Source organism: Mauremys mutica, chromosome 4 (genome assembly GCF_020497125.1).
Source record: "Mauremys mutica isolate MM-2020 ecotype Southern chromosome 4, ASM2049712v1, whole genome shotgun sequence".
Lineage (NCBI taxonomy): Eukaryota > Metazoa > Chordata > Testudines > Geoemydidae > Mauremys > Mauremys mutica.
Window position 1 is genome coordinate 17,346,728 of NC_059075.1, and position 25,505 is coordinate 17,372,232.

The following is a 25,505-nucleotide window of genomic DNA, read 5'->3' on the forward strand; positions in this document are numbered from 1 at the left end:
TACTTGCTAAGCTGTTTTCAGTTAAGTCTGCAGCTTTGGGGGCGTGGTTCAGACCCGGGGTCTGTGTTGCAGCAGACTAGCATGTCTGGCTCAACAAGGCAGGGTTCTGGAGTCCCAAGCTGGCAGTGGAAAACAGGCTCAGAGGTAATTCCAGCACGTTAGGTGACAGCCTCACCACTCAGTCACAGTCCTTATTATCCTTTTTATAGATTGGCACTATATTTGCCCTCTTCCAGTCCTCTGGAGTCTCTCTTGTCTTCCATGAATTTTCAAAGATAATCAATAAGGTACCTTCTCAGTCTGTTCCTTGAATGTTCTAGGATGTTTCATCAGGCCGTGCCGACTTCAAGACGTCTAACTTGTCTAAGTAATTTTTAACTTTCCCTAATTGAGCCTCAGATTCCACTTCATTTTCACCAGTGTTCACTATGTTAGATATCTGATCGCTACTAACCTTTTTTGTGAAAGTGGAAACAAAAGAGCCATTTAGCTGTTCTGCCATTTCCACATTTTCCATTCCAGGACAGATTGGTAGAGACCAGAAGGCCACTACTGGTTCTGTCATAAGAAGCTCACTACTCACAATTTGTCCATATAGGTTATCTGTACCAGAATATATTTGCCTTCCCTCCTCCACTCCCTCTGTTTATACCCACTTTGTCTTCTAAGTGGATTGTAAGGTCATTGGGGTGGGAATTGATCCCACTATATTTGTTTAGTGCCTCGATCTTTGGGTCGGTGGATGCTACTATAATGCAAACAATAGATATCAATTGCCATTGGAAGATTTCTCTGTGATTTATGTGAAATTAATTTAGCTGTTTATTCTGGGTATATGTCCACAACACAGAAAATCCCACCATCATAAGCAGCACTATCTGTAACCCTGATTGTCAGCCTCTTTAAAGAGGCCAAGGTTTGAATAGGCATGGAGTATGAAACCTTCTTGTTGATGTTGGGGCAGACTGGTAGGAGAGTACATTATGCGGAAGTTTTCTGTTTGCCTGTTCAAGAAGTAGCTTCCTGTGACTAAGTACAGGTTTTAATAGTCAAGTGCCTTCAGTCTATAGCTTCCCTGATTGTTAAATACCATAAGTATATCCAATAAAATAGAAGCTCCAAGTAATTATCCAGAGTTTGGTTAAACGTGGTTAAAACAAAATTGTTTAACTGTCTGTCCAAAACACATTGTCAATTTTTGCCCTTCTTCAAACCAGTGGAAATTTAGAGTAACTCTTGATTTCAGTGGTGGTGTACTTGATTTCTGCCACAGCAAATGAGGGAGGAGCTTGGTCTCTCATCTCTAAATATTTAGGGTTTATAATATAGTGGATTATAGACACTAATAATATTTAGCAATTATATGGTATTTAACACGTTTAAAATGCTGCCTTTAATTATGCTTGTTTTGTACATACTGCTATACATTTATACATAAGGATGTAACTTCCAAAAAGACTAAGAAATGTAAACTTAAAGTAAAAATTGGAATTTACTTACTATATATTTGTTTATGTGGAAATTGCTGCGTTTACAGCCTTAGAGACTGAATCTCTGTCTTTACAGACAGAACAGGATAGCATAAGCTGCATCAGTGCAAGCTTTCCAATATGGCCCAGCAATTGTGCTGCAAGACTGATCTCTTGGTTACATGGCTCAGTCAATCCTTGATGCCTGTACTAAGACTGCCAAGTAATGGCAGTTGTGATCATGATTTTGTGGTGTGGGTACTTGTCCAGTGAAAACCACTAAACTCATGTCACATAGGCCACCAAACACCTTTTGGATATGACCAACCTGTACTGGTTTTCTGGCCTCTCCATCCTTGACTCAACCCATTGTGTGATGTTTACTCATTCCATGTTTTACATATTTTCAGATTCACTGCAAGTTTGGGCACACAATGTTAAGTTAAGGACAGCAGTAGCTGCCTATCCCTGTTCTAGGTGTCATTAGAAGTTACATTATAAAATGAACAACGTTTATCAGCTGAGATATCAGGGAGGGATAGAAAAGAAATCTGTATAAAATTTAAATTAAAGGTGTACAGAATTATTTTATTTTCTTGAACAAATCATTTTAAAAGTGTATTTTACCCAGTGTGTAGCAAAGCAGGTAAGCAACAGGGCTAACACGCAAGGCTCCAATGAGCACTCATCATCTTCGCTCCGCAACAAAACTGACCTACTGTGTTCAACAGTGTTCTAGGTCTTGTAGTTAACTGCAACTGGTGCAGTTTTTAGCAAGTTTGGTTTAGAATGTTCTTGTTAAAGTGCTAGAAGAAAATGCTGCTCTAACATGATCAATCTGGTTATATCCCAAATGCTCCTAAACATTTCAGGCTACAAAAAAATACAAAAATGCAGTGCAGCACAACTTTTGGTGTAGATGTTATTGATATAATAGGCCACATTTTGCTTTCTATTAAACTGATGTTCAATGCTATTAATTTCAGTGGGGTTGCCCAGGGATAACAGCAGTATTTGGCTCCAAGTATGGACTATTCTATTGTAACAGGGTGGTGTAGTAAAGAGAGCAAAATCTGTGTACTTATAAAATTTTATTACCTGGACACATTTTTATCATTAAGGGCAAAGTTCTTCATTGAGTGCTTGCTCATGTCCATTCCACGTTAGGTGTGCGTGTGCCGCATGCACAGTTGCTGGATATTTTTCCCTCAGTGGTATCCATCAGGCTGGCTAGAGCGCCGGCTCCACACCATCTCTGTTCCTTCTTACCGAACATGACAGTCACTGGAAGAGCTCCTCTTGCTTCGGTAAACTCCTACTCAGTGGTCTTAGTTTAGTCATTTTCCCCTGGTTTCCCTATCCCAGTTCTTTATTTTCTCCATTTGGACTGTTGTAGATTACGTGTATATAGTTAGTTGGTACTTCTCACCCTATTGGAGTTTCTTCTGCTCCCAGTGCTGGGCATGTCCCAGTCCCCGGGTTTCAAGCCATGAGCCTCCTGCAGCAAGTCCATGTCTGTGAGTGACCTGCACTCAAGTTGTCTGAAGGGCCTGGGAGAGAGTCATATCAGAGACTGCTGCCTAATCAGTCGAGACTTCAAGCCCTGTACCAAGGACAGGGAGGCCAGGTTGAAGTCCCTCTTGATGGAGGTGGTGCTCCATCCCTCTTGGAGTCAAGCTGGTCCAACTCGGCACTCAGTTGAGAGCTGTTGGGAGAGACTCTCGGCATCATTCTCCTTCACTAGTGCCGAAGAAGAAATATAAGAAGCAGCTGGCCGTGAGGGAACGTTCCCCGACTCTGAAGAGAGCCAAGTACGGGGAGCGCAGTGGAGTGCGATCTGAGTCTGGCTACTCATCTGCCTCCACTCCGAGGGCAGCACTATCAACTCCGCCTCGTGGGCAGGACCATTGAATTCAGACCTGGACCATTCCTTGGCACAGGAGAGTCAATGTGGCACCAGCAGGATTGCGGTATTGTTTACACCAGAGGCGTTCATTGAGACCAGGGACTTGCTGGAAACCCTGACGCCACTCGCTCTCCTCTCAGACCTGATCTCACAAGATCACAGCCAATTGTTCCATCCGAACCTCAAGGCCCTTAACCTCACCATGTGGAAGCTCTATGGTTAAACTCAGCGGAGTGGGCCTATTGAGGGCAAGTCCACCAGATATTGCTAGATAGTGGGAAACCATCTACTAGACCCACTTACCTCACCAAGTGGAAGCATTTCTCTGTGTGGTCATCCCAACAAGGCCCCTCACCCCCTAGGTCACTTCTCCAGTCCATGACAGAGTATCTGCTTCATCTGAAACAGAAGGGCCTAGCCGTTTCATTGATTAAGTTACACCTAATGGCCATTTCCACCTTCCCCCTCTGGTGGATTGTACATTATTTTTTTTCAAGGGCTTGGAGAGACTATACGTGCAGATTCATGAACCCGTTCCATCGGGGGATCTAAACCTGGTCCTGTTAAGACTCTCAGGCTCTCCCTTTGAGCTGCTGGCACCGTTCCCCTTGTTGTCAGGGCCATATTAACTCTCCTGTGGGCCTGGGGCTATTAGATTTTGTGATGCCCCTGAATGCAAGTCTTCTTCCTGGGAGGGAGTTTGGTTCAGGAGGGGATGTGGGCTCTGGGAGGGAGTTTGGGTAAAGGAGGGGGATTCTGATCTGGGGCAGGGAGTTGGGGGGAGGAGGGGTGTGTGTGCGAGGTGCAGGCTCCGGTTGGGAGGCGCTTACCACAGGCTGCTCCTGGCCGGCGGCACAGCAGGGCTCAGGCAGGCTACCTGCCTGCCATAGCCCAATGCTGCTCCCGGAAACAGCTGGCTCCTAGCACGTCTCTGCGGGGGGGAGGACATTGTGTCTCCGTGTGCTGCCCGTGCCTGCAAGCGCTGCCCCTGTAGTTGTGAGGATGGTGGGGGCGGAGGCAGCGTGCGGAGCCATCTCCCACTCCCACCCCTTCGCCAGGGGCCACAGAGACGTGCTAGGAGCCAGCCACTTCCATCCTATCAGCCTGCCTGAGTGCCTGCTGCACCGTGGGACTTTTAGCAGTCCGGAGTTGGAGATTGCTGCCTGTGATTTATTTTTGAGGGCATCCTGGGCTGCAGCCCCTAAAGCCGCTGCCTTAATCCGGCCCTGCTTGTTGTACCTCTGAATAAAGAAAACAAACCACACCTTTAGTTAGGCAAGCAACATTTATTTTGTTTGTGATTTCCAAAGGAGATTAACGGAGATAGGCACTACTCCCATGGAATTTCATTGGGAATTAGGCAGCTAAAATGCTGAAATCCCTCTCCAAAATCCCAGCTAAAATGTCATGAAGTCTGAGGCCATAAATTTCATTACATACTTAACTGGAATTAAGAGATTATTTAAATCCTTTTATCTCTTTTTGTAAACTCTAAAAGGACTAATATTTTTATTTTATTTCCCCCCCCAAGTGAAAGGGGTTTAAAAAAGTAAAAGACTGACCATAATTTGTGCCCTGGTTTTTGAACTTGTGGAGCTTAATTAACAATAGGTTTAATATAAAACAGTTGTTTTCACACTGCTAAAAGTCTCATTCAGATTTGCTTTTCCAGAAAAAAAATGGATTATTTAGTTTCTCCCTATGTAAATAATCTCTCTTTCAAGTAATATGAGACTGAAATTGTCTCACATACTGGCTTTCCTGAAATACAACTCTTGACTTAAACATACCGTGTGGACTAGTGCAATATTGCACCACAATAGAGCCTGATCACTAAATACAGAAAAGGGATATGGTTACTTTGTGCTTAGAGATTTATCAATTCACATAATATATATTATCCTAGGATATTGTTGGAATGCCAGAGCTGCCACTTGAAACAGATAAAGGCTAACATAACATACAGTATGTCTTTTTTTGTGTAAGACATGTTTACCAGCCACTGCTGGAAGACAAGGTACTGGGCTAGATGGACCATTGGTCTGAGCCAATATGGCCATTCTTATGTTCCTGTTCTAAGAATAATTGTTTAAATATATTTCAGATTTTATGTATTCATCTTTTTCACAGCATCTGTATTTAAACCTTGCACAAGTCTGTTATAATTAATCTATATCATTATATCATTGAGAGATATTTTGATCATTTTTAAAAAGTTTGTAAATGGCACTATTTTATAAATGTATGTATATATTTTAATAAAATGAAAATGTGATGTATTTATTTCATGGAAAGATTATTCTGTTGGAATGACAATGAACATAGTTATCGGGGCTTCAGTTCACCCAAACTCCACAGCAGCAGTGGGAGCAGAACATCATCAAAGGCAGAAATGAGTTATTTGCACACATATGGAGAAGCAAGAATAAAGTGACCTACTTCATCAGTGCAACTTTAAAAACTACAGTCTGTGTAGCAAATAGCTTGATTAGGATGACTTCTATATGTATAAAACTATGCATCATTTTATGCTGTGAATATATATCTTGTGTTAAAAAGAGGAAATAAGTCAATTCAATGATACTACTTACTGCTGGACAAAGCTGGTTAGATTTAATGTACTGTAAAGTACATAGAGCAGTATAGGAACCATTGGTAACTGTTTACATGCTATTAATAATTAGCAGGCTTTATGCTAGTCTGTTAGCAGAGAGCCAGGCATTTGGCACAATAGAAACTCAACTCCATACAGTTGACTTCAAATTACATTAGATTTGGACAATAGAAGTGAATGGTGCTCATTTGAGTTTCTGCCACTGTAAACAATGGGATGTTGGAATGTTTCATTTGTTTATTGATTTATTTATTTGGACAGGTGCAGGTTGGATATATGAAATGGATTATTATTCAGATATAGCCACAAGATACACTTACAGCCCTATCTGATCAATGCATGATGATGAACAGCACCTTGAAGGACTCAAGGCAAATTAGTTTAACCCTTTTATGGGTGTGACACTGTACATTAAAAAGTCAGTAATAATATGTAAACCTTTCAATGTATTTACCATCTAGATCAGGGGTAGGCAACCTATGGCACGCGTGCTGAAGGCGGCACACGAGCTGATTTTCAGTGGCATTCACACTGCCCAGGTTCTGGCCACCGGTCTGGGAGGCTCTGCATTTTTAATTTAATTTTAAATGAAGCTTCTTAAACATTTTGAAACCTTATTTACTTTACATACAACAATAGTTTAGATATATATTATAGACTTATAGAAAGAGCCTTCTAAAAACGTTAAAAAGTATTAAAACCTTAATTAGAGTGAATAAATGAAGACTCGGCACACCACTTCTGAAAGGTTGCCGACTCCTGATCTAGATAATCAACTGTATGTGGGCAAATGCTAGTCATTTTCACAGAAAACCTGGACTTCCTGTCCTGATAACTCCTTTATTTCTCAGAGGGGCAGCTGTGTTAGTCTGGATCTGTAAAAGCAGCAAAGAGTCCTGTGGCACCTTATAGACTAACAGACATATAGGAGCATGAGCTTTCGTGGGTGAATACATCCGACGAAGTGAGTATTCACCCATGAAAGCTCATGCTCCAATACATCTGTTAGTCTATAAGGTGCCACTGGACTCTTTGCTCCTTTATTTGTGAGTCTCTTATTTTCTGTTTAAAGTTATGTACAGTTCATAGGCCAGATCTCATTACTGTAAATGGGGGCATATTTGAGCAGAAGGATTCAGATTTGGTGCATCTGTGTTGGGAGCACAGCAGAGCACGGTACTAGCTCCACAGTATAATTTTCCTCAGCTCTGTGGAAACCCTTCTATAAGTGTTTCATGGCAGTCAGGTTCTGTAATTTGCAAAAGAATAGGAGGGCAGTTGAGGCCAGGAGGATTGCTGCACCTCAAGGCATAATCTCAGCAATCCCACAGGGATTAATTGCCTAAAATTTAAATGAATGCTTCATAAACATTAATTCAGGATCTCTTCTCCCTCTCCATAATCTGAATATCTACCTTCCTCAAAGGGATTCCTCGGGTGAGCAACAATAGTGGGGGGCATAAATGAAGGCATGATGGCTCCATTTAAGGTATACTGCAATATGGGGAGCAAATATAAAGGCCAAGGGGCTTCATGCAGATGACTCTGGCCTCTAGAAGACTTCCTAAGATCTGCACTCCCCCCTGTCACGTGCACCAATGGGCATACTACAACATTCTCTGCAATTGTACAAAAGGAAATTCTTCTTCGAGTGATTGCTCATGTTGATTCCAAGTAGGTGTGTGTGCACCGCATGCACAGTTGCCAGAAGGATTTTCTCCTAGCGGTACCCATTGGGTTGGCTGTGGAGCCCCCTGGAGTCATGTCTTCAAGGCAGTGTATATAGGTCCCTGCTGCCTCTTCAGTTCCTTCTTACTGCCAGTGACAGTCATTGGAGCAGCTCCTCTCTTGCTAACAGCAAGCGATCCCCTAGTAGACTTTTTCTTATTGTTTCTTATAAATAGTTAAAAAAATTAGTGTTAGTTAGTTGAAATAGTTTTAGTTAGATTTAGATAAGTTTCAGTTGAGGGTTGTCCCCGAACCTGCGAGGGCAGGAGATGGGCACACAGGCCGACACTGCTGCGGAACCTGGCACCAGAGCCAATACCAAGAAGGGTGCAGGCCTGGAAATCAGCAGCACTCCCGGCATGGCATTTCAGTGCAAGGGGATCCCTGCGAACCAGAGGGTCAGGAAGGCCCAGTGCCCCCATGGGCATCTTCCTCAGTCTCCCCAGATGAAGTGGTGGCGGGCACTTCCACCACACTGCCTACCATGGACAACAGGGCATACCAAGCGTTGCCCAGGAGGGTGGCTCAAAATTTGAGCATGCAGGCAAAGGAGGTGTCGGAGGAGACCAACCCTATGGTTAACATTCTGGTCCCTGAAGGTCCTTCAGGGGTGTCTTTGCCCCTCATTAAGACTATACATTGAACCACTAAGGTGTTGTGGCAAAAACCCAACTCTCTTTCCCCCCACCCCACGACGAAAGGGGTGGAGAGGAAATATTTTGTGCCCTCCAAACAGAATGTTTACTCATCCTCAGCCAGTACTCTGGTGGTAGAGGCTGCCAACCAGAAGAAAAGGCAGAGACAACTGGGGCTGACTTCTAAATCCAAGGAAGTGAAGAAGCTGGATCTCTTTGGTAGGAAGGTGTATTGTACTGGCAGGCTCCAGCTTCACATTGCCAATCAGCAGGCAGTCCTTAGCCGCTAAAGCTGTAATTCCTGGAACCTGCTGTCCAAGTTCCAGGAACTGCTTCCAGCAGATTCCCATTTAGAGTTTGTGGCTGTCCTGGAGGATGGCAAGGTCATCGTGAGGACCTCCTTGCAGGCCTCCAATGACTTGGTGGACTCAGAAAGCCATACGATGGCAACTGCGATAGCAATGATATGGAGCTCATGGCTTCAAGTGTTGGGACTCCCGAACGAAGTCCAACAGACTATTCAGGACTTGCCTTTTGACTGTTTAGGACTCTTCTCGGAGCAAACAGACACTAGGCTCCACAGCCTGAAAGACTTGCGGGCAACCCTGAAGTCCCTTGGGCTTCATATGCCAGCCCATCAAAGAAAGCCATTTAAGCTGAAACCCGCCCCTCGCTTGTACTCGGATCCTCCTAGGCAGGACTATAGCAGAAAGCAAGGCAGGAGTAATAGACGGAGGCCCTCTCAGTCCTCCTCTAACCCAGGGCCAAGGTGCAGTAAAGCAGCCTTCAGCCTCCAAACCAAACTTTTGAAGGGGGTTACCCACAAGTTCAGATCCAGAATCCTTCCCCTCCTTTTGTGAATCCTCTATCCCATTTCTGCCACCCTTGGGCTCAAATCACCTCAGACCAATAGGTCTTGAGCATGGCAGAGTTGGGATATTCTCTCCAATTCTGTTCCCTCCCACCTTCCCACCCACCTTCCCCATCCCTCTTCAGGGGCCCTTCTCAGGAGCAACTTCTGGTGCTGGAGGTGCAAACACTCCTATAACTCAGGGCAGTAGAAGAGGTCCCTCTGGAATTCAGGGGCAGGGAGTTCTACTCCCGGTGTTTCCTAATCCCAAAGGCCAAGGGTGGGCTCAGGACTATTTTATACCTGTGAATCCTAAACAGATTCATGAAGAAGTTGAAGTTCCGCATGGGCTCCCTGTCTTTCATTATTCCCTCCCTGGATCCAGGGGACTGGTATACCCCCGCGACTTGAAGGATGAAGACTTTCACGTGTCCATAATCCCATCTCACAGACAATTCCTCTGTTTTGTGGTCAAAAACACCCACTATCAGTTCACAGTCCTCTCCTTTGGCTTCTCGATGGCCCCTCGGATGTTCACCAAGTGCGTGGCAGTCGTGGCAGCCTTTCTACAGAAGTGACAAGTGCAAGAATTCCTATACCAGACCACTGGCTAACCAAGGGCTGCTCCCAGGCCCAAGTAGAGGCCCACGTGAGCCTGGTGCGGATGACATTCCACAGGCTCAGCCTCATTCTGAACGTGGCAAATCAACCATAACCCCAACTCAGAGGATAGAGTTAATCAGAGCTCTCCTAGATTCAGGTCAGGCTAGGGCATTCCTCTCGGAATCTCGCTTCCTTGCCATGGGCACCATCAGGAAGATTCCTCACTAATATGGCACGAAATTGCCTGAAACTGCTCAGCCATATGGCTGCTTGCACGTATGTGATACAGCATGCCAGGCTACAGCTCCGTCCCCTTCAGGCTTGGCTAGCCCTGGTATACAGGCCGAACTGAGACCGCCTAGACAAATTGGTCTCACTCACTCCTCCAGTCCTCGAGTCCCTCCCGTAGTGGCGTGATCCGCAAGCAGTATGTGCAGAAGTACCTTTCTCCAGGCCTCAACCATCGCTGTCCCTAGTCACAGATGCATCGGTGAAGGGATGGGGGGACGCAGCCAGTCAGTCTCCTGTGGCCAGAGAAAAGGAACACTTTCTTACCCCACTGGCCCCCACCAGGAACTGACCTCCTCCTTTTAGCCAAGCCTGCTGGGCTCTGATTGGCTGCTTCCACAAGGCCTCTGTAGGAAGGCCTGGAGGCCCCACCTCCATTGGTCCTTCCTGGAGTGGGGTGTAGTAGGACCGCAGGTTCTCCAGCAGGGGGCCATGAAGGGCAAGGTACACCCCATCACAGTATCTTTTAGATATAAGTCCTCAACAGGTCTACCTTTTGCCTGGCCAATTAAAGAGAGAGGCAGTTACCAAAAGAGGTGGTTCCTTCAGGTGGCTCCCAATTTATCATAAAAGCCCAAAATATGATTTAAGGAAATAAATCTGTAGGCCACATTTCAGCTGATGCAAATTGGAATAGTTCCATTAGACTTCAGTGGAGCTTTGCTGATTTTACACCATCTGAGAACTTATACTTAAGGTGAAGGAAAAGGATTTATTCTTTTGCTGAGTTCAGCTGAGGTGTCTTAATAGATATACCATAGACTATACAATGTGATGTTATATGTGTAAAACAAGTGTCAACATACCTATTAAATCTGTGGGGGAAGTGATTACAGTTTAGGGGGTCAAATTCAGCTGTAATGTTGGAAGCACAAGTCTATTGAATTTGGCGCAAGATTATCTTGGAAGTAAACAAGTGAATTGTAGCACAGTAGCTAGTTGATTACCAGTTTTCATAGGGTAACAATACAGAGATTTTATTCTGTTGCAAATATTTGTAGCTGTTATGTGCATGCTTTTGCCATCTATAAATCAGGATAAGAATATTCAGTAGCATATCCTTGTAAGTGAACATCGTTATACTGGAAACTAGAGCCCAGATTGCCAAACATTGGGTCCCTAAAACCAGTCTCCTTAAGCCGTATGTGGGTACTTAAATCAGAATAGACTGAAGTCACTGGGAGATACGGGTTCTTAGTACTTCTGAAAATCAGGCATCTTTGATTTAGGTGCCTAAATATAGAGTTAGGTGCCTATTTTAGGCACATGTTTGCAACATATTTGCCTTTGCTCTTACAAAGTGGTAAGTAAGCATAGCATTTAGTCCCTTCCTCAGCCCTTTCCAGTTTCTAGTTGAAAATTAAATAGTTGTTCCTGAAACACTACTGTTGTGGTCAAAAATCAATAAATATATTCCAGATACAGCCAGTTTTGCCAAGGAAGGAAGTTGCTGTTAAAATGATGTTTGATTTCAGGTAGCCAATTTTCATTGGGGACTAATTGTATTGATGAGTTTTTTGTTTTTTGTTTTTTTTCTAGAATGGCACTAAGAAGTTTTGGGACTTTATGAGGACACATGACAGGTAAATCTGAACAAATGAGCTCATGTCTATTTTCTTTTACCTATGTGTCCTGTTTCATTCAATATTATCTTCAACAATCCCAATCCCAGTGTGCCAGATCCTTTTTCTCCTCATTTAGATCCCTCCTAAAGGCCCACTTCTCCTGTGATGCTTGTAAATACTAGCCACCTTCAATAAAATGCCCTTTCAGACCCACAGTTTAAGACAGAGAATAAAAAGAATTATCTACACAATGGGGTAATGCACGCTATGAGGGTGTGAATTCTGAAGCACACTTTTGGTCCATGTAGACCTGGGATTCTTAAACTGGGGGTCGGGACCTCTCAAGGGATCGCGAGGTTATTACATGGGGGATCATGAGCTGTCAGCTTCCACCCCAAGCTCCGCTTTGCCTCCAGCATTTATAATGGTGTTAAATATATTAAAAAAGCATTTTTAATTTATAAGGGGGATCCCACTCAGAGGCTTGCTATGTGAAAGGGGTCACCAGTACAAACGTTTGAGAACCACTGATGTAGACTCTGCTGGTGCACGCTAAAGGTCCCTAGTGTGCTTTAATGTAGTACTGTTTGAAAATATGCCATGTGCAATTATTTGGTTTACATGTGATGTAAGAAATTCTATTTTAAGTCTGATCAAGTCCTATTATTACAGTAGCCTGATTAATCTAGCAATGATGTATCAGGCAAGGCCTACCTCAAGTGACCTTGAAAAGGAAAGATGATAATCTCATAAAAATTTCCTAATCCTGCCACCCAATTTACATAACGCTGATAACAAATAGAGAATATATGCAGCAGACCCGATTCATGAGCTGTCCATTGCTTAAACATTCATTGAGTAATTTCCAACAAGTTTGTAAAATTCAGGTTTGATATTTGAAAAATTCATGAATAAAAAATAAGGGTAAAATTAGACTAACGAATTTCCCAGCTCTATTTAAAGTAATAAATGTTTTACTGAACTGACCTTACTAGAAGTCAAATGGGAAGCTGCTTTGATGATGTGAGATCATCAGGTAAAACAATTGCTTTCAGGAAATTGTCCAGTGTTAGACTCAGTTGGACCCTTCTAGTAAATGGTGTCATATGTAGCTACTTGAGAGATGAATGAAGTAGTAGGAGCAACCAGGCAGCCTTTGCATATATTAATTTTTATCAAAATGGAGGATACAAAGGTACGAGTTACAGAAAGAATATTGAAAATTAGATATATCTGGATCCATCAAAAAAAGAAAGTCTTTGCAGTACTTGAGGATGAGGATAAAAGGGATTGATATTTGAATATTACAGTTCACACTGACTGTTGGAATCTATCTAGAGGACAAACAGATTTCTCTCTACTAACTTATGGGTGTGTATGTAGATTTTATGATCATAGATACAAAAAATTGGACTGATAATTGATTGTTGGACATGTAATACTTGCCCTCTGGTTCCAGACAAACTAGTCCAGCTTCAGGTCCATAGTGTTAATAATTTTTTTTCTCGAAGGCAATTGCTTCTTATTTGATTATTTTTTAATGTAAATCTTAGATTGTGCATACTAACAAAATGATAAACAGCTGGATGGAGATAAATACTATAGAACCAGTTTTCCATGAACTTCTTGAGAATATTATTTTTAAAGGACTTTTGTGGACATTTTTTAAATAGTTGGAAACATGACTGTATAAAAGGGCTACAGCCACATGTCACGCCATTCATCTCTGGTCACGTAACATTTGTTAGCTTAACATGTACAACAGCTGCCATCCTAACTTCTTAGTGATTACTGTGTTAAACTGTAGAATGTTAGTTTCACAAACAATTTAAATTCAACTTATGCCATTTCACAGGAACAACAAAAGCTTCCTTTATTTGCAAGATTTCAGTTTTCTTACATAAGCCCTATCCATGAATATGAGACCAATTCTGATCTAATAGATCATAGTCATAAACGGGTACAAAATGCTGTAAATTGACTGAAAACTGTTATTTTACCTGATTTTAGTAGAACAGTTTGTGCTGGTTATATGGCTAAGCTTTTCTTTTATAGTTGGAGATTTGTTGCTAATGTGTAATTGTTTGGTTGTCTCTGTTTTTGTGGCACAAAATAAATATGCTCCATTTTGTTGTAAATTGTGTGTGTGTGGGGGGGAATGTTCTTTTTTTATCATTTCACTAATATTGTGAAAAGTGCTTTTTTAATTAGTCTATAATATTCTAAAATTGACTAAAAACACAACAAAACCAGATTGTAACTAAACCAATAATTGTTTTTGTAGTAGGGGTTCCCTTTGCTAGTCTGTACATTTAGATTTGAATCCTAATATCTCAAACCGTACAAAGCTGTTTTGCAGATACCCAGAGAAGGAATAAAACTGTAAAAGGGGGAGGGGAGAGAATAGTTATAAACTATAGGAAGTCATTTTTAAATAAGCTCGAAATGTTATAACAGTGTCTGTGTTATGTTGTTAAAATAGCATTGCCTATAGATCTTTGTAGTTAGAGGACATCCTGAGGTTTTTTGTAAGGCTCATTATTGTTAATGAAGCACATTTTCAAAACTGAGGTGAAATCCTGGCCCCATTGACATTAATGACAAAACTCCTGTTAACTATTGTGGGGTCAGGATTTCACCCAGAGTGTAACATTAGGCTCCCAAATCAATATGTAGGCACCTAAAAATGACCCTGATTCAGGGAAGCATCATTGCTCAGGCAGGATGTTTAGCCAAGTGCTTAGGTGCTCTCTAAAATTGGGGCCTGATTTTCAAAAGTGCTGGAAACTTATTACTTTGCATCAGAGTCAATGGAAGCTGTTGGGTGCTCAGCACTTTTAAATGTTAGTCCACTTACTTAGATTATATGTGTGTGCATTACCTTGCACAGTGGGGCTCTAGTCCCTAGTGTCTCTAGGCACCACTATAACATAAATAAAGCAATTTGGAACTAAATATAAAAGGAAGTTGTTCTGTTTATATTGTGGATGAACCCAAAGGCTCCATTCAGAATGAGGACCTCATTCTAGTAGGCATTGTACAAATACATAGGCAGATGTCATTCCATCCCTATTAAGCAAAGCGCTTAAGTATGTGCTTAAAGCGAAGTTCCTTGCTGAATAGATCTGGACTTAAGCATGTGCTTAAATGTTTTGCTCATTTGGGGCCCCAGAGAACTTGACAGGCTTCTGCTGAAATCAGGATAAGTATGAGTTTAATATCAGAGGGGTAGCCGTGTTAGTCTGGATCTGTAAAAAGCAACCAAGAGTCCTGTGGCACCTTATAAACTAACAGATGTATTGGAGCATAAGCTTTTGTGGGTGAATACCCACTCTGACGAAGTGGGTATTCACCCACAAAAGTTTATGCTCCAATACATCTGTTAGTCTATAAAGTGCCACAGGACTCTTTGTTGCTTTTTACGTGAGTTTAATGTGTACATATGTGTATTTGATGCAAGTATTTAAATGTATTTATTCATTATTTCAGTTCCTTACTGACAACTATTAAAAGAAACCTATCAACTTGAAAGCCACCTTTCTATCTGAAAATATTGTAATCTACTATTGCTCTGATCCTACAGTAAGATCTGCTAGTGCAAACCCCTGTGGAGTTTCCTTGAAGGTAACAGGCCTTTGTGAGGCAGAGGGGTCAATGTTAGCAGATGTGATTGCAAGATTGGGTCCTATAGTTAGAAATAACACCCAAGTGTACGGTAACTAAAAGAAGTTGGGTTAAAAAAATCCTTTAATTTTTTTCAGTTGTTATTATTTAACATTTATATTGTGGTAATGCTCAGGGGCCTCAGCTATATCTGCGCCCCATTGTGGTAGGCCCCGCACATACAGTAAATGACAATTCCTGTCCAGTTGATCTAAACTTTTGTGCATTTAACAGCACATTGTTCATAGTCATTTCACTTTTTCCTGTGTGTTGTCTGTCAGTCCAGTCAGTTTCTTTTCTGGAAAAATGCTTGTAAGCATCAACAAGAGAATGATGGGGAAAACATACATACAGGTTTTTTTAAATGGGATTTTTTGTTTATATTTCAGGCTACTCTTTAGTGGGGGCTGTATCAGAAATAATTGCTTTTTTAAAATATCAGGATCCGCATTGTTTTGCTAAAATAGCATTGCTTATAGATCTTTGTAGTTAGAAGTCATCCCAGGGTTTTTTGTAAGGCTCATTATTGTTAATGGAGGACAAGATTTTCAAAACTAGGAGTGAAATTCTGGCCTTGTTGACGTAAATGGGGTCAGCATTTCACCCAAAGTTAGGCTCCCAAATCCATAAATTGACTTGACAGTGTCCCTCATACAAAAGTGTAATGGCTTCCTCGCAGAAATAAAAACAACTAAAATAATACAAATGAATAAATAATGCCTGTAAAAATAAACGGAAGTAATAAAACTAAAATTATCTTGACCCACTAAAACTAGATAGGTGTTCCCATTTAGATCATCCCTCACCCTAATACTGCTATATTTAGTACACTAAGAGTTTGAAATGTAATACTTTGGTTTTGTGATCATCAACTTTGTAGAACAATATACAGAATTTAGGAAGGTCAATACGCAGTGATAAAAACAGGAATAAGAAATAGTGTATGAGATGTAGAATTGGAACATAAGCATACAGTGCAGTGGTTGACACGTAAGAGAATAGCTTTCTGGTTATGGTGTGAATTGGTATAAAGCAAAGGTGATGGAAGTTCACCAGTTTAAACAGATGAAAAAATCAACATAAAGCACACTTCATGTAAAAAGAAAAACTTTGAAGTCACTGTAACATTAGTCACTGGAGTCAGTGGACATTGTCACGTAACTGGGTTATAGTCTTTTGTAACGCTGAACAATGTCATGTGACTAGAGACAGGCAATAAAGACCATTCTCTTACAAGTACTCTTGTGGCTCCTACCTAAATTCTAAACACACGTCAGATGTCATTGATCAGTGGCTTATTAGTAGTCCTTGAATTAAATATCTGTTCTTAATGGAAAATTTTATGAAGTCATTCCTGAATATTTTAAGAGAGGGGAAAAAATATCACCTCCTTTTAGAATTCAGTAGGGGATAAATTCACTTTATGGTTACAAAAGTAATCACTATCTTACTTGATATATTTAATAAAAAGTCTCCATCCTTTAGCTGTTGCAAAGACTGCTGAAAAATACAGTTTTCCTGAAGGGCTTGCAGGGAAGTCCAAGAAATCAGTATTATACTCCAAGTATTACGCTTCACTAGGAGATTTCTGCACCCCTTTCATGCCGTGAGGGCAGGCAAGATTTACGGGTCACTAGAACTACACAAGTGGCATGGAGGAATTGTGGTCACTTTTTCCAGCCCATTGGCTGCAGCAAGCAGCTGTGGAGACTGCATTGCAGGCATATGCTCTGAGCACGTTATGGGAGCGGATTACCGTCCCTCTGCCTGTTCCCTGTGCTAGATCACTGGTGCTGTCTGTGAATGAAGTCATTTTCATCCTGTGTGTATTTCCTATGTTATGTACGAATGTATTATGACATATTGTGAAATTTCACTTGTCTTCCTTTTGTATAAGAATTAATTTATTTTAACATGAAAACTAATATGATACATCAGTTATATGTTTTTGCTGGCTGACAGGTGCTGCTGTGTGCCATGTCATGCTGCATACCACAAATCATATTTTTCTCTGTAATTTAATGCCCTCAGGTTTGCCAGATTATGACGAGAGGCATTTTCATTATCGTGTTTCAAGTGATGGTACAGAAGGTAGTACATATTTCAGCTCAGATAATTATATTATTTGTTTGCCTGCGATATTCTCAAATAACATGTACACCTCTACCCCGATATAACCCTGTACTCAGGAGCCAAAAAATCTTACTGCGTTATAGGTGAGGCTGTGTTATATCGAACTTGCTTTGATCTGCTGGAGTGCGCAGCCCTGCCCCCCCCGGAGCACTGCTTTACCATGTTATATCCGAATTCGTGTTATATCGGATCACGTTATATCAGGGTAGAGGTGTACTTAGGGCCTGGTTTTCAGCCGAGGCTTGGTAAGGCTTCTGTTTATGGGCCAGCAGTTTTACAGGAGGGTTGCTATGCTTTGGCTAGTACCTGATTACATCCTCAGGTCAGGCTCAGTCACTGTAATGAGGTAAAATTGATGGTATCTATATATTTTTTTCCTTTATTATGTGGGAATTGGGTGGTAGTGAGCATCTGCTTATGTTTTAAAAAATTCTACTGAAAATCATTCTTAGATGGACTGATTAAAAAAATTGTGTATAACTTGGTGCTTAACAAGTAGGTACTGTAGTTAAAATTTATATTTCAAGTATATGTTGATGTAATAGTTAACGCATCTTAAATAATTGCTACAGTTCATTCTCCCACCAGCTTAGTGATTAACCAAACATATGCTTCCTACTTTATGGTGTCATAAGCAGCTTCCTGCTGCAGTTAGATTTACAGTGGGACAAATCTTCCTTTTCATTTTTTTCAAAGTAATGTTTGTTTTCGTAAATGTGCTTGTCTCATTTTGTATACAGAGTTGAGTTAATATTAACTACATTTAAACAATATTCAAAAATAGCTTGGAAGTGACATTAGAATTCATTAGTCTTTTAGACTGCTCTAATTATCTTTTGCCAAATCCACTTTATCTGTGATTAGTATGAAAGGCTGAATGTTTTTATCAGAAGCTTATAGCTTTGCTTTTGTGATAGGCTGCATTTTAAGCATCTGTTTGGATTGGTGTTGGCCTTTGAAAAATGTAAAATGCTTTGAAGGAAGATTTAAATGAACCAATAAAAATTATGCATGCACACACGCATTCAGTCTCAAGGCTATCTGTATTACAGTTAAAGTTCTGGGAAACTAAAGGAGTTGCATTCGAAGGATAAATCAAAGGCTGCAGCTTTATTAAGTCTTCTGAAAATTTAAAGATTGTGTTTTTTCTGGCTTAAACTTCTAGGTGCCTGATAAAAGAAAGACGATAGCACTTAATATATCCCACTATAAGTTTCAGGGAAAATTCCAAATATTATTCTGAAGAAATTAAGAGTTGAGCTGAGAAGTAACCTAGGGTCTGCATGCAATTGCCTGCTCTTCTGTGTTCACAAAGTGTGTTTTGGATAGGTTGTTCTAGGTGAACTGAGCTTCTTTGAAGTCTGTACCCCAAAAAATACTTAAGAATGTGACAGGTTTGGGATTGTGTTAGACCTCAATAGAAATTCTAATTTCATTTTTTTTAAAATAGTTTTAAAATTGCATGTATAGATATTTCTTAGTTGACTGGTAAAATTATGCAGTTTGTCTTCATCTCCTCTCTGACTGTAGCTTACTTCTCAAAGCTACTTTATTTCTTACTAAATTTAAAGATGGACTCAATAGGAAGAACACATGGAGAATTTGGGCTTCACTTTCTGATATGGGGGTGAGCAAAGAAAGCCAGAGTCTTGAAACTTCAAGAAAAAACAAGATCATGCTTTAAAACTCAAATATTTGAAGCAAAACTAAAATATTTTATTTCCCCTTCGTTTTTTCTTATCTGGTTTATTGGTGCTGGTATGTTGGCTCCCTTTCAAGCCGACCAAGGCAAAAACATTTTACATGAGTTTTTTTTGTATCCAAAAATGCTCCACAAGGATTAAGTCTATAAAAGGTCATCTCTCCAAAGATCTCGGTGGTTGCATGCTGTGCTTGGCTTTTTTTCTGTGTACTGTACAAAGAAGATTCTTAACACTGGATATCACTTGAGAATTGAGATTCTGATTGATTCTGTTCTTTGCCCTATTTATTCCTGCATGTCATCTTGGTATTTTTTTTCCTAGGCATTTTCAGCTCTGACAATTTTTTGTTCTCTTCTCAGACCGATGTCAACTGAGTGCCCACACAATGCTCAGTAATACTCAAAGTAATGTATTCTGCCTAATGCCCTCACCAGGTGCTTCAGAATATTATTTGAAAGTGGCCTGCAAGAATCATATTCATTATCAGTTAAAAAGTCTACTGGATTCTTAACCTTTTAGTAAAACAATCATGAGTGTCTGAAGAAGAAAACTAGTAAGTGGTTGCTTTTAATGTTTTTGTAGTGGGGAAGCTTGGATCATTCCATATTGATCAGATTATCATAGATGTCTACAGGATGTGATATTGAGGTGCCTTGATAATGATTAGAGTTAAGGAAAGGTCAGTTTCTTTGCCCTTATTACCTCATCAACTACTTAGTATAGTATTAGTGTAAGCTCCTATAGAAACCTGGTCTCCAGCCTCTGGGAATCCTGTTTCATTCTCATGAAGACATGAGCCATCGCTGACACTGCAGCTTTTAGCTACTGTTATTATTTATTATATATTTTTGCACATATGCATTTAAAGTTCCCATTGATATGATACCTAGGGGCCATTAAAGGCCTTTCTTCCATTAAGAGATTTTTCAAGTTTTTTGTTTCCAACATATGAAAAGCAATTAGTAAATGCTAGCAATTGCTTATGGATTAACTATAACCCAAGTAATCAAGATAGCAGATTATGAAGCAAATTACTACATGGTGAAATTGTGCCCATACCAAAAAAACATACTGACAATCCTGAAATAAACATGATAATGGATTTGGCAAAGCAAATTTGAGTTTTGCACTTGAAAAAAATATTTCAGTGGAATGGACTAAGCATTCTTTGTATTCCTCTTAGTGTCGGACCGGTAGATCTTTACTCTTTTTTAAATATAGCCCTTTGGAGATTCCACTTCTAGGAATGTCATAAAAGTTGTCAACTTCCACCATTACAAGGAATTTAGAGTTGGGCTAGATTTTTTTGTTAAGGTGATAACTCAAAAAGTTTTCTAGTCCAATAATACAATTATAAAATTTATAGCTGAAGTTCTTGGCCAATAAAAGGTGCATTTAGAGTGAACATCCTTCCTATTAATGAGAGTCTTAAATTTGGGAGTATCTTTTTTTAAAAAGAGTTATACCAAGGGACTGGGACTTTAGATTCCTGTGTTCTGTTCCCAGCTCTGTGTGGCCACGGGTAAGTAATTTAAGTTCAATTTACCCATTTTTAAAAATAAGAAGCAAAATACGTGCCTAACTCAGAGGGTGTGAAATTTAAATTTTTACTCCTGGGAGAATTCTGCACCACTGTGCATGCGCAGAATTTATGTCCCCAGCAGATTTCTTTGCTTCCTGCAGAAAAATGACTTTCTGACGGGGAAGCAAAGGGAAGACACAAGAATGGTCATGTGACCCTCCCCAGTAGTATGTTTCAGGTGGCCAGGGCAGCCGGCAGAGAGGTAAATTACTGTGGGGCAGAGGGCGGGACTGGGGAAGACCCAGCTGGGGGCTCCTACCCTGCGCTGGATTCTGCTGCTAGTCCCGGCTTGGCTGGGGAGGATGGGACTTCCTCTTCCCCGCATGGCATCTGGGGCCAGGTCAGACCCACCCCCAGGTTTCTCCCCCGCTGCAGGAAGCTCTGCAAACTCCCTCCACACACACACACACTTCCTGCACCCATTGCTCCTCAGCTGCAGGGGGAGGGATCCCTGTACAGGGAGCTGCTCCCCCATCCACCCAACCCCCGTGCATCCAGACCCCCTCATACCCAGACCCTCCCACTGAGCCTCACCCGTCCACATTCAGAATCTCCCTGATGAGCCCCACTCCCCCTGCACCTGGAGCACCCCGATGAGCCACCTGTACCCCCATCTCACTGAGTCCCCAACCAGCTGTATCTGGATCCCCACCCCACTGAGCCCCACTCCCGCAGTATCTAGACCCTCCACTGAGCCCCCCAGGTGCACCTGCTGAGCTCTACTCACCCCCCCCCCCGGGCCCAAACCAGCACCACCTGGACTCCCCTGCGGAACCCTATTACCATTGCACCCAAAACCCCCCAGCAAGCCTCTGTGCATCCAGATCCTCCCCACACCTGGATCCCCCACTGAGTCGCCTGCACCCAGATTGCCCCACACAGAGCCCTCTCAACCCACACTTGGACACCCCAGGCTAAGCCCCTCCACACTTGGCTCCTGCCTTGCTGAACCTGCCTGCCCAGTCCTGGTGCACCTGGCACAGAGAGGTAGGGCCCTGGGGTGTTTCTGGGGCAGGCCCGGTCCTTGCACTATGTCAGGGTTGGGTGCAGCCTCACCGCTGAGTCCATGTCCTTGCGGGGAGAGCTGGACAGTGATCTCCCACCTCTGTGCAGCCAGTGGCCTGTGCTCCCCAGTGCCATGTTGGAGCCTCCACATTTATTTGATAAATAAAATTTGCAGAATTTAAAAATATTGTGCACAAAATTTTTAATTTTGTGGTGCAGAGTTTTTAATTTTTTGGCACAGAATGCTCTCAGGAGTATTAAATGGTAGACTGTAATGAGCTTTGAGATTCTTGGCTGAATGGTGCTATATAAGTGTCATTACTGGCCTGTCAGTACTGGTCTCTCTCTGAACAAATGCCAAATTTAAACACTGAGTCCAAGTCATCATTTATTGTAAGTCCAGTCTCCTGTGCTGAGGTAGGACTAAATGAACCTAGATCATGATACAGCCACCACTAATTTTTCATATATTTATGGAAAAATAAAACCAGTGGCCCAGACCATCCCAGTGAACCCTGCACACAGATGGAACAGATGATTTTCTGCCTGCACAGCTTTGCTTCTTGGGAATCACAGGGGGAATGGACACTTGGCATGAGCAGCTGAAGGGGGCATGCGATCTCCCACCAACCCTGCGGTCATCACTTGTACTAGCTTATGATACCTTTTCTGCCACGCCTCCCTGCTAAGTTTAGTCCATAGGGCAGCTGCAGTCACCGTTACTGTGAAGAATCCTAACCCTCCTTCAGATCCAAGGTGATCTGTGGGGCTTGGTATCTCATTCTGAGGGGAAGCAAACACTAGCTTGTGCCTGGAATGATCCTGGGAGCATTTTGAGGAGTTTTCTTTTCCTGTAGGCTCCTTCCACAGGGTGAACGAGGGCAGTATATTAGTCATATGTTCACTCTGTAACTTTTTTTAAATGATAGGGACTGGTTCTGGAGCTACCATCTTACACCTGGAATGAGTTTTCCTTGGGAATGACCATTAAACTTTCCAGGAAAGAAACAACAACAAAAAGAAATCCTATGCATCTTTTTTCCATGTGTGCACACACAATCTATTGTTAGACTAGGGTCTTTGATGTCAATATCAGATTAAATTCTGTGCAGACCTCATACATTCCAAGGAAAGTCTACAGTTTTCCTGTTCTTGTGGGTCTGTGTCATTGCTCTAATAACATAAATCTTTGGCTGGGTAAATTTTGTATGTATTATGCTGCCAACCATTAATCACAAGGTTTGCTGTGTACATTTCCATTTTTACTGTTTTTACTTTCATCATTTAAAGTCTATATTGTGTATATATACTACCTTAAACCAAGGTTAACTGTAATGCTATTTTAAGAAATTTCTATGAAACATCAAACGTGCATATAAATGAGTTACAGTATGTGGTCAATCAAAGACTGTTACAATTCTGCCTTTACACACATTAGGCCCATTCCACAGTATATATACACCATCCAAAAAATCTTCAGAGTTATTTTTTTAAATAAATTCTCTCTCTCTCTCTCTTTCTCTCTGCATGCTTAACTGATTTAAAATTCAGGAACATAAGGATGTTTTTGTACCCTTAGAGGGCCAGATTCTGCATCTGAATCCACACACGTGGCTACTGCACCCACATGGAGTCCCATTGAATTCAGTGGGAGCTCTTTGTGGGCTCAGGGATCTACCTATGGAAATCCAGTTGGATGATTTGGCCCCCACTTAGTGGATTTTTCAAATACCTGATCCCCTGATTTTAGTAACATGGAGTTTGACAAGTAAAAAGGTACAAGCCTCATCATAAGCTGTGAAAGTCTCAAGGATGAGGTTTGATGGATTTTTTTTTAAATCATACCAAATTGCACTCTTATTGTAGCAAATGCATCTCTGGGAGATTTAAATCTTAACCTATTAGGTTGTGACTCTCAAGCTGTGTAAGGAAACATTAGAATTCATCTGCCATAATTTTAAAAAAGCTATAAACATTGTGTTCAGAATTTTGTCAGTCTCTGAGAAAATTAAAAGTAATGAAGAAATATGTTCTACAAATCTGTGGCATCTCTGTGCCTTTTTGTCTCAAGATGGTGTGAGAGACAGACAATTGTAATAACTTGGTACTACTCCATTCCAGTTTAATTTGATCTTGTTCCTTAATTTTGACAGATTGTTTTTAAGTTTCCCATCTGTTCCATAGATATCTCAGATGATTGAATCTTAGAAGGATCAGCTATTAGACATTTTCCTAAGTAGATGTAAGTTATTTAATGTGATATCTTCCTCTCCAGATGCTAAGGAGGCCCAACTAAAGTAAAGGTTGGACCTGTATTAGGGGTGTAAGGAAGGCTATACAACCTCAGAAGCTAGTCTATCCTTCAAGGGGTCTCCACTATGCCATCTAACTTTACACTGTTGATTCAACTTCTCAGGTGACTTATACTGTTTTGTAGCCACAATATAAAAGAAGGGAAGTTGTGACATGCCCTAGGGTGCAGTCTGGACTATGGAAACATTGTGCCCCCTTTAACTCTGCAGCCCAGGCTGTCTTCTACATTGCTAGGCTAGTGAACAGCAAACCCTAAAGGCTCTATTCACTCAGCCATCAGCATGCAGAAGCACGCCCAGCAATGTACCTGAATCCTCTCCCCAGCCACTCATGAACTGTATACAGGGCAACACCAGCAAATTCTCCCCCCAGCCTTAGTCTTACACTCCAGAAATGTGCCTTTTACACTGCTCGAGACCTTCTTGAGCTATGAAAGCTCATTAATTAGTGTGTTATTCTGTCAAAGGGAAGTGGACATTCACCAGCCTTTGTAACCTAAGTAGATTTCCCCAAACTTCAATCAAAAACACACTGGCTTAGATAAAACATTGGAATAAGTTTATTAACTAAAGAAAGATAAGTGATATAGGCATAAAAGTTCAGAATTGGTTACAAAAAGAAATAAACGATACAATCGCAGTCTAATTCCTAAACTTTATCAGGCTAAATCAAATTTGAAGTAATAAAGTTTCTCTTACCCAAAAACTCTACACCAGTCTGTAGCCTTTCCAGTTAGGAACACTCTCCTCAGTCCAAATGTTTCTTTGTCTTCCGAACGATCTCGTTGCCTTCCGTGTAGGTGGGGGAAGAGAGGTGAAGTATTGATGTAATTGTCCCTTATTTTATACTCTCTTTCAGGTGCTGGAAACATCGTTGCTGTGTCATGGGGGTTAGACAGCCCCATGGTGTATGTGCTCAAACAACTGTCTTTCATGTGAATTGTAAATCTCTTGTTTACAACTCCCCTGCTGGTGAAGGGCCGTGAATGGCCAGTGATGGTTGCTTAACACCTGGCTGGATGTTGGTCACTCCTTTGTTGCTACTGAAGAGCTGGTCTGTGGGCATTTCCCAGTCTTACAACATGTTTCAGTAACATATAGCAAAATCTCATGACTTCATTTACATTTTTCACCAAACAGTGATGTTCAACAGATTATAACTTTCCAAATGATACCTCACAAGAGATACTTTGTACAAAACATATTGTAATACATAATCATATAACAGTGGTGAATATTGGGGTTTAGGGTGCTATTTTGAGGTACAGTCTATCACAGAAGTTTAATAGAGCAACAAACAAAAAAATTACTCTTATACGGACAGAATAGTATCCAAAAAAAGAAAGAGAAATTGAAAATGGTCAAAGAACAATGCTGTGGAAGATCACATAATATACTGCAGTCCAGCAAACTGAAATCTTTTACAGCTTCAGACTTAAATTCAGTCCT

General features: G+C 41.3%; 1 protein-coding gene across 3 annotated transcripts in view; it reads left to right on the forward strand.

Moving 5' to 3' along the window:
* The window catches only part of NUDT14 (nudix hydrolase 14), an 81,511-nt gene that overhangs the window by 31,617 nt on the left and 24,389 nt on the right, over positions 1-25,505 (forward strand). For 2 of the 3 annotated variants that reach the window (XM_045015318.1, XM_045015321.1), the window contains exon 2: positions 11,633-11,676. In XM_045015318.1, the coding sequence (XP_044871253.1) occupies positions 11,633-11,676 (44 nt within the window). Of the gene's footprint in view, positions 1-11,632; positions 11,677-24,915; positions 24,965-25,505 lie in introns of all 3 variants that reach the window. The other variant, XM_045015320.1, reaches the window with a different exon arrangement.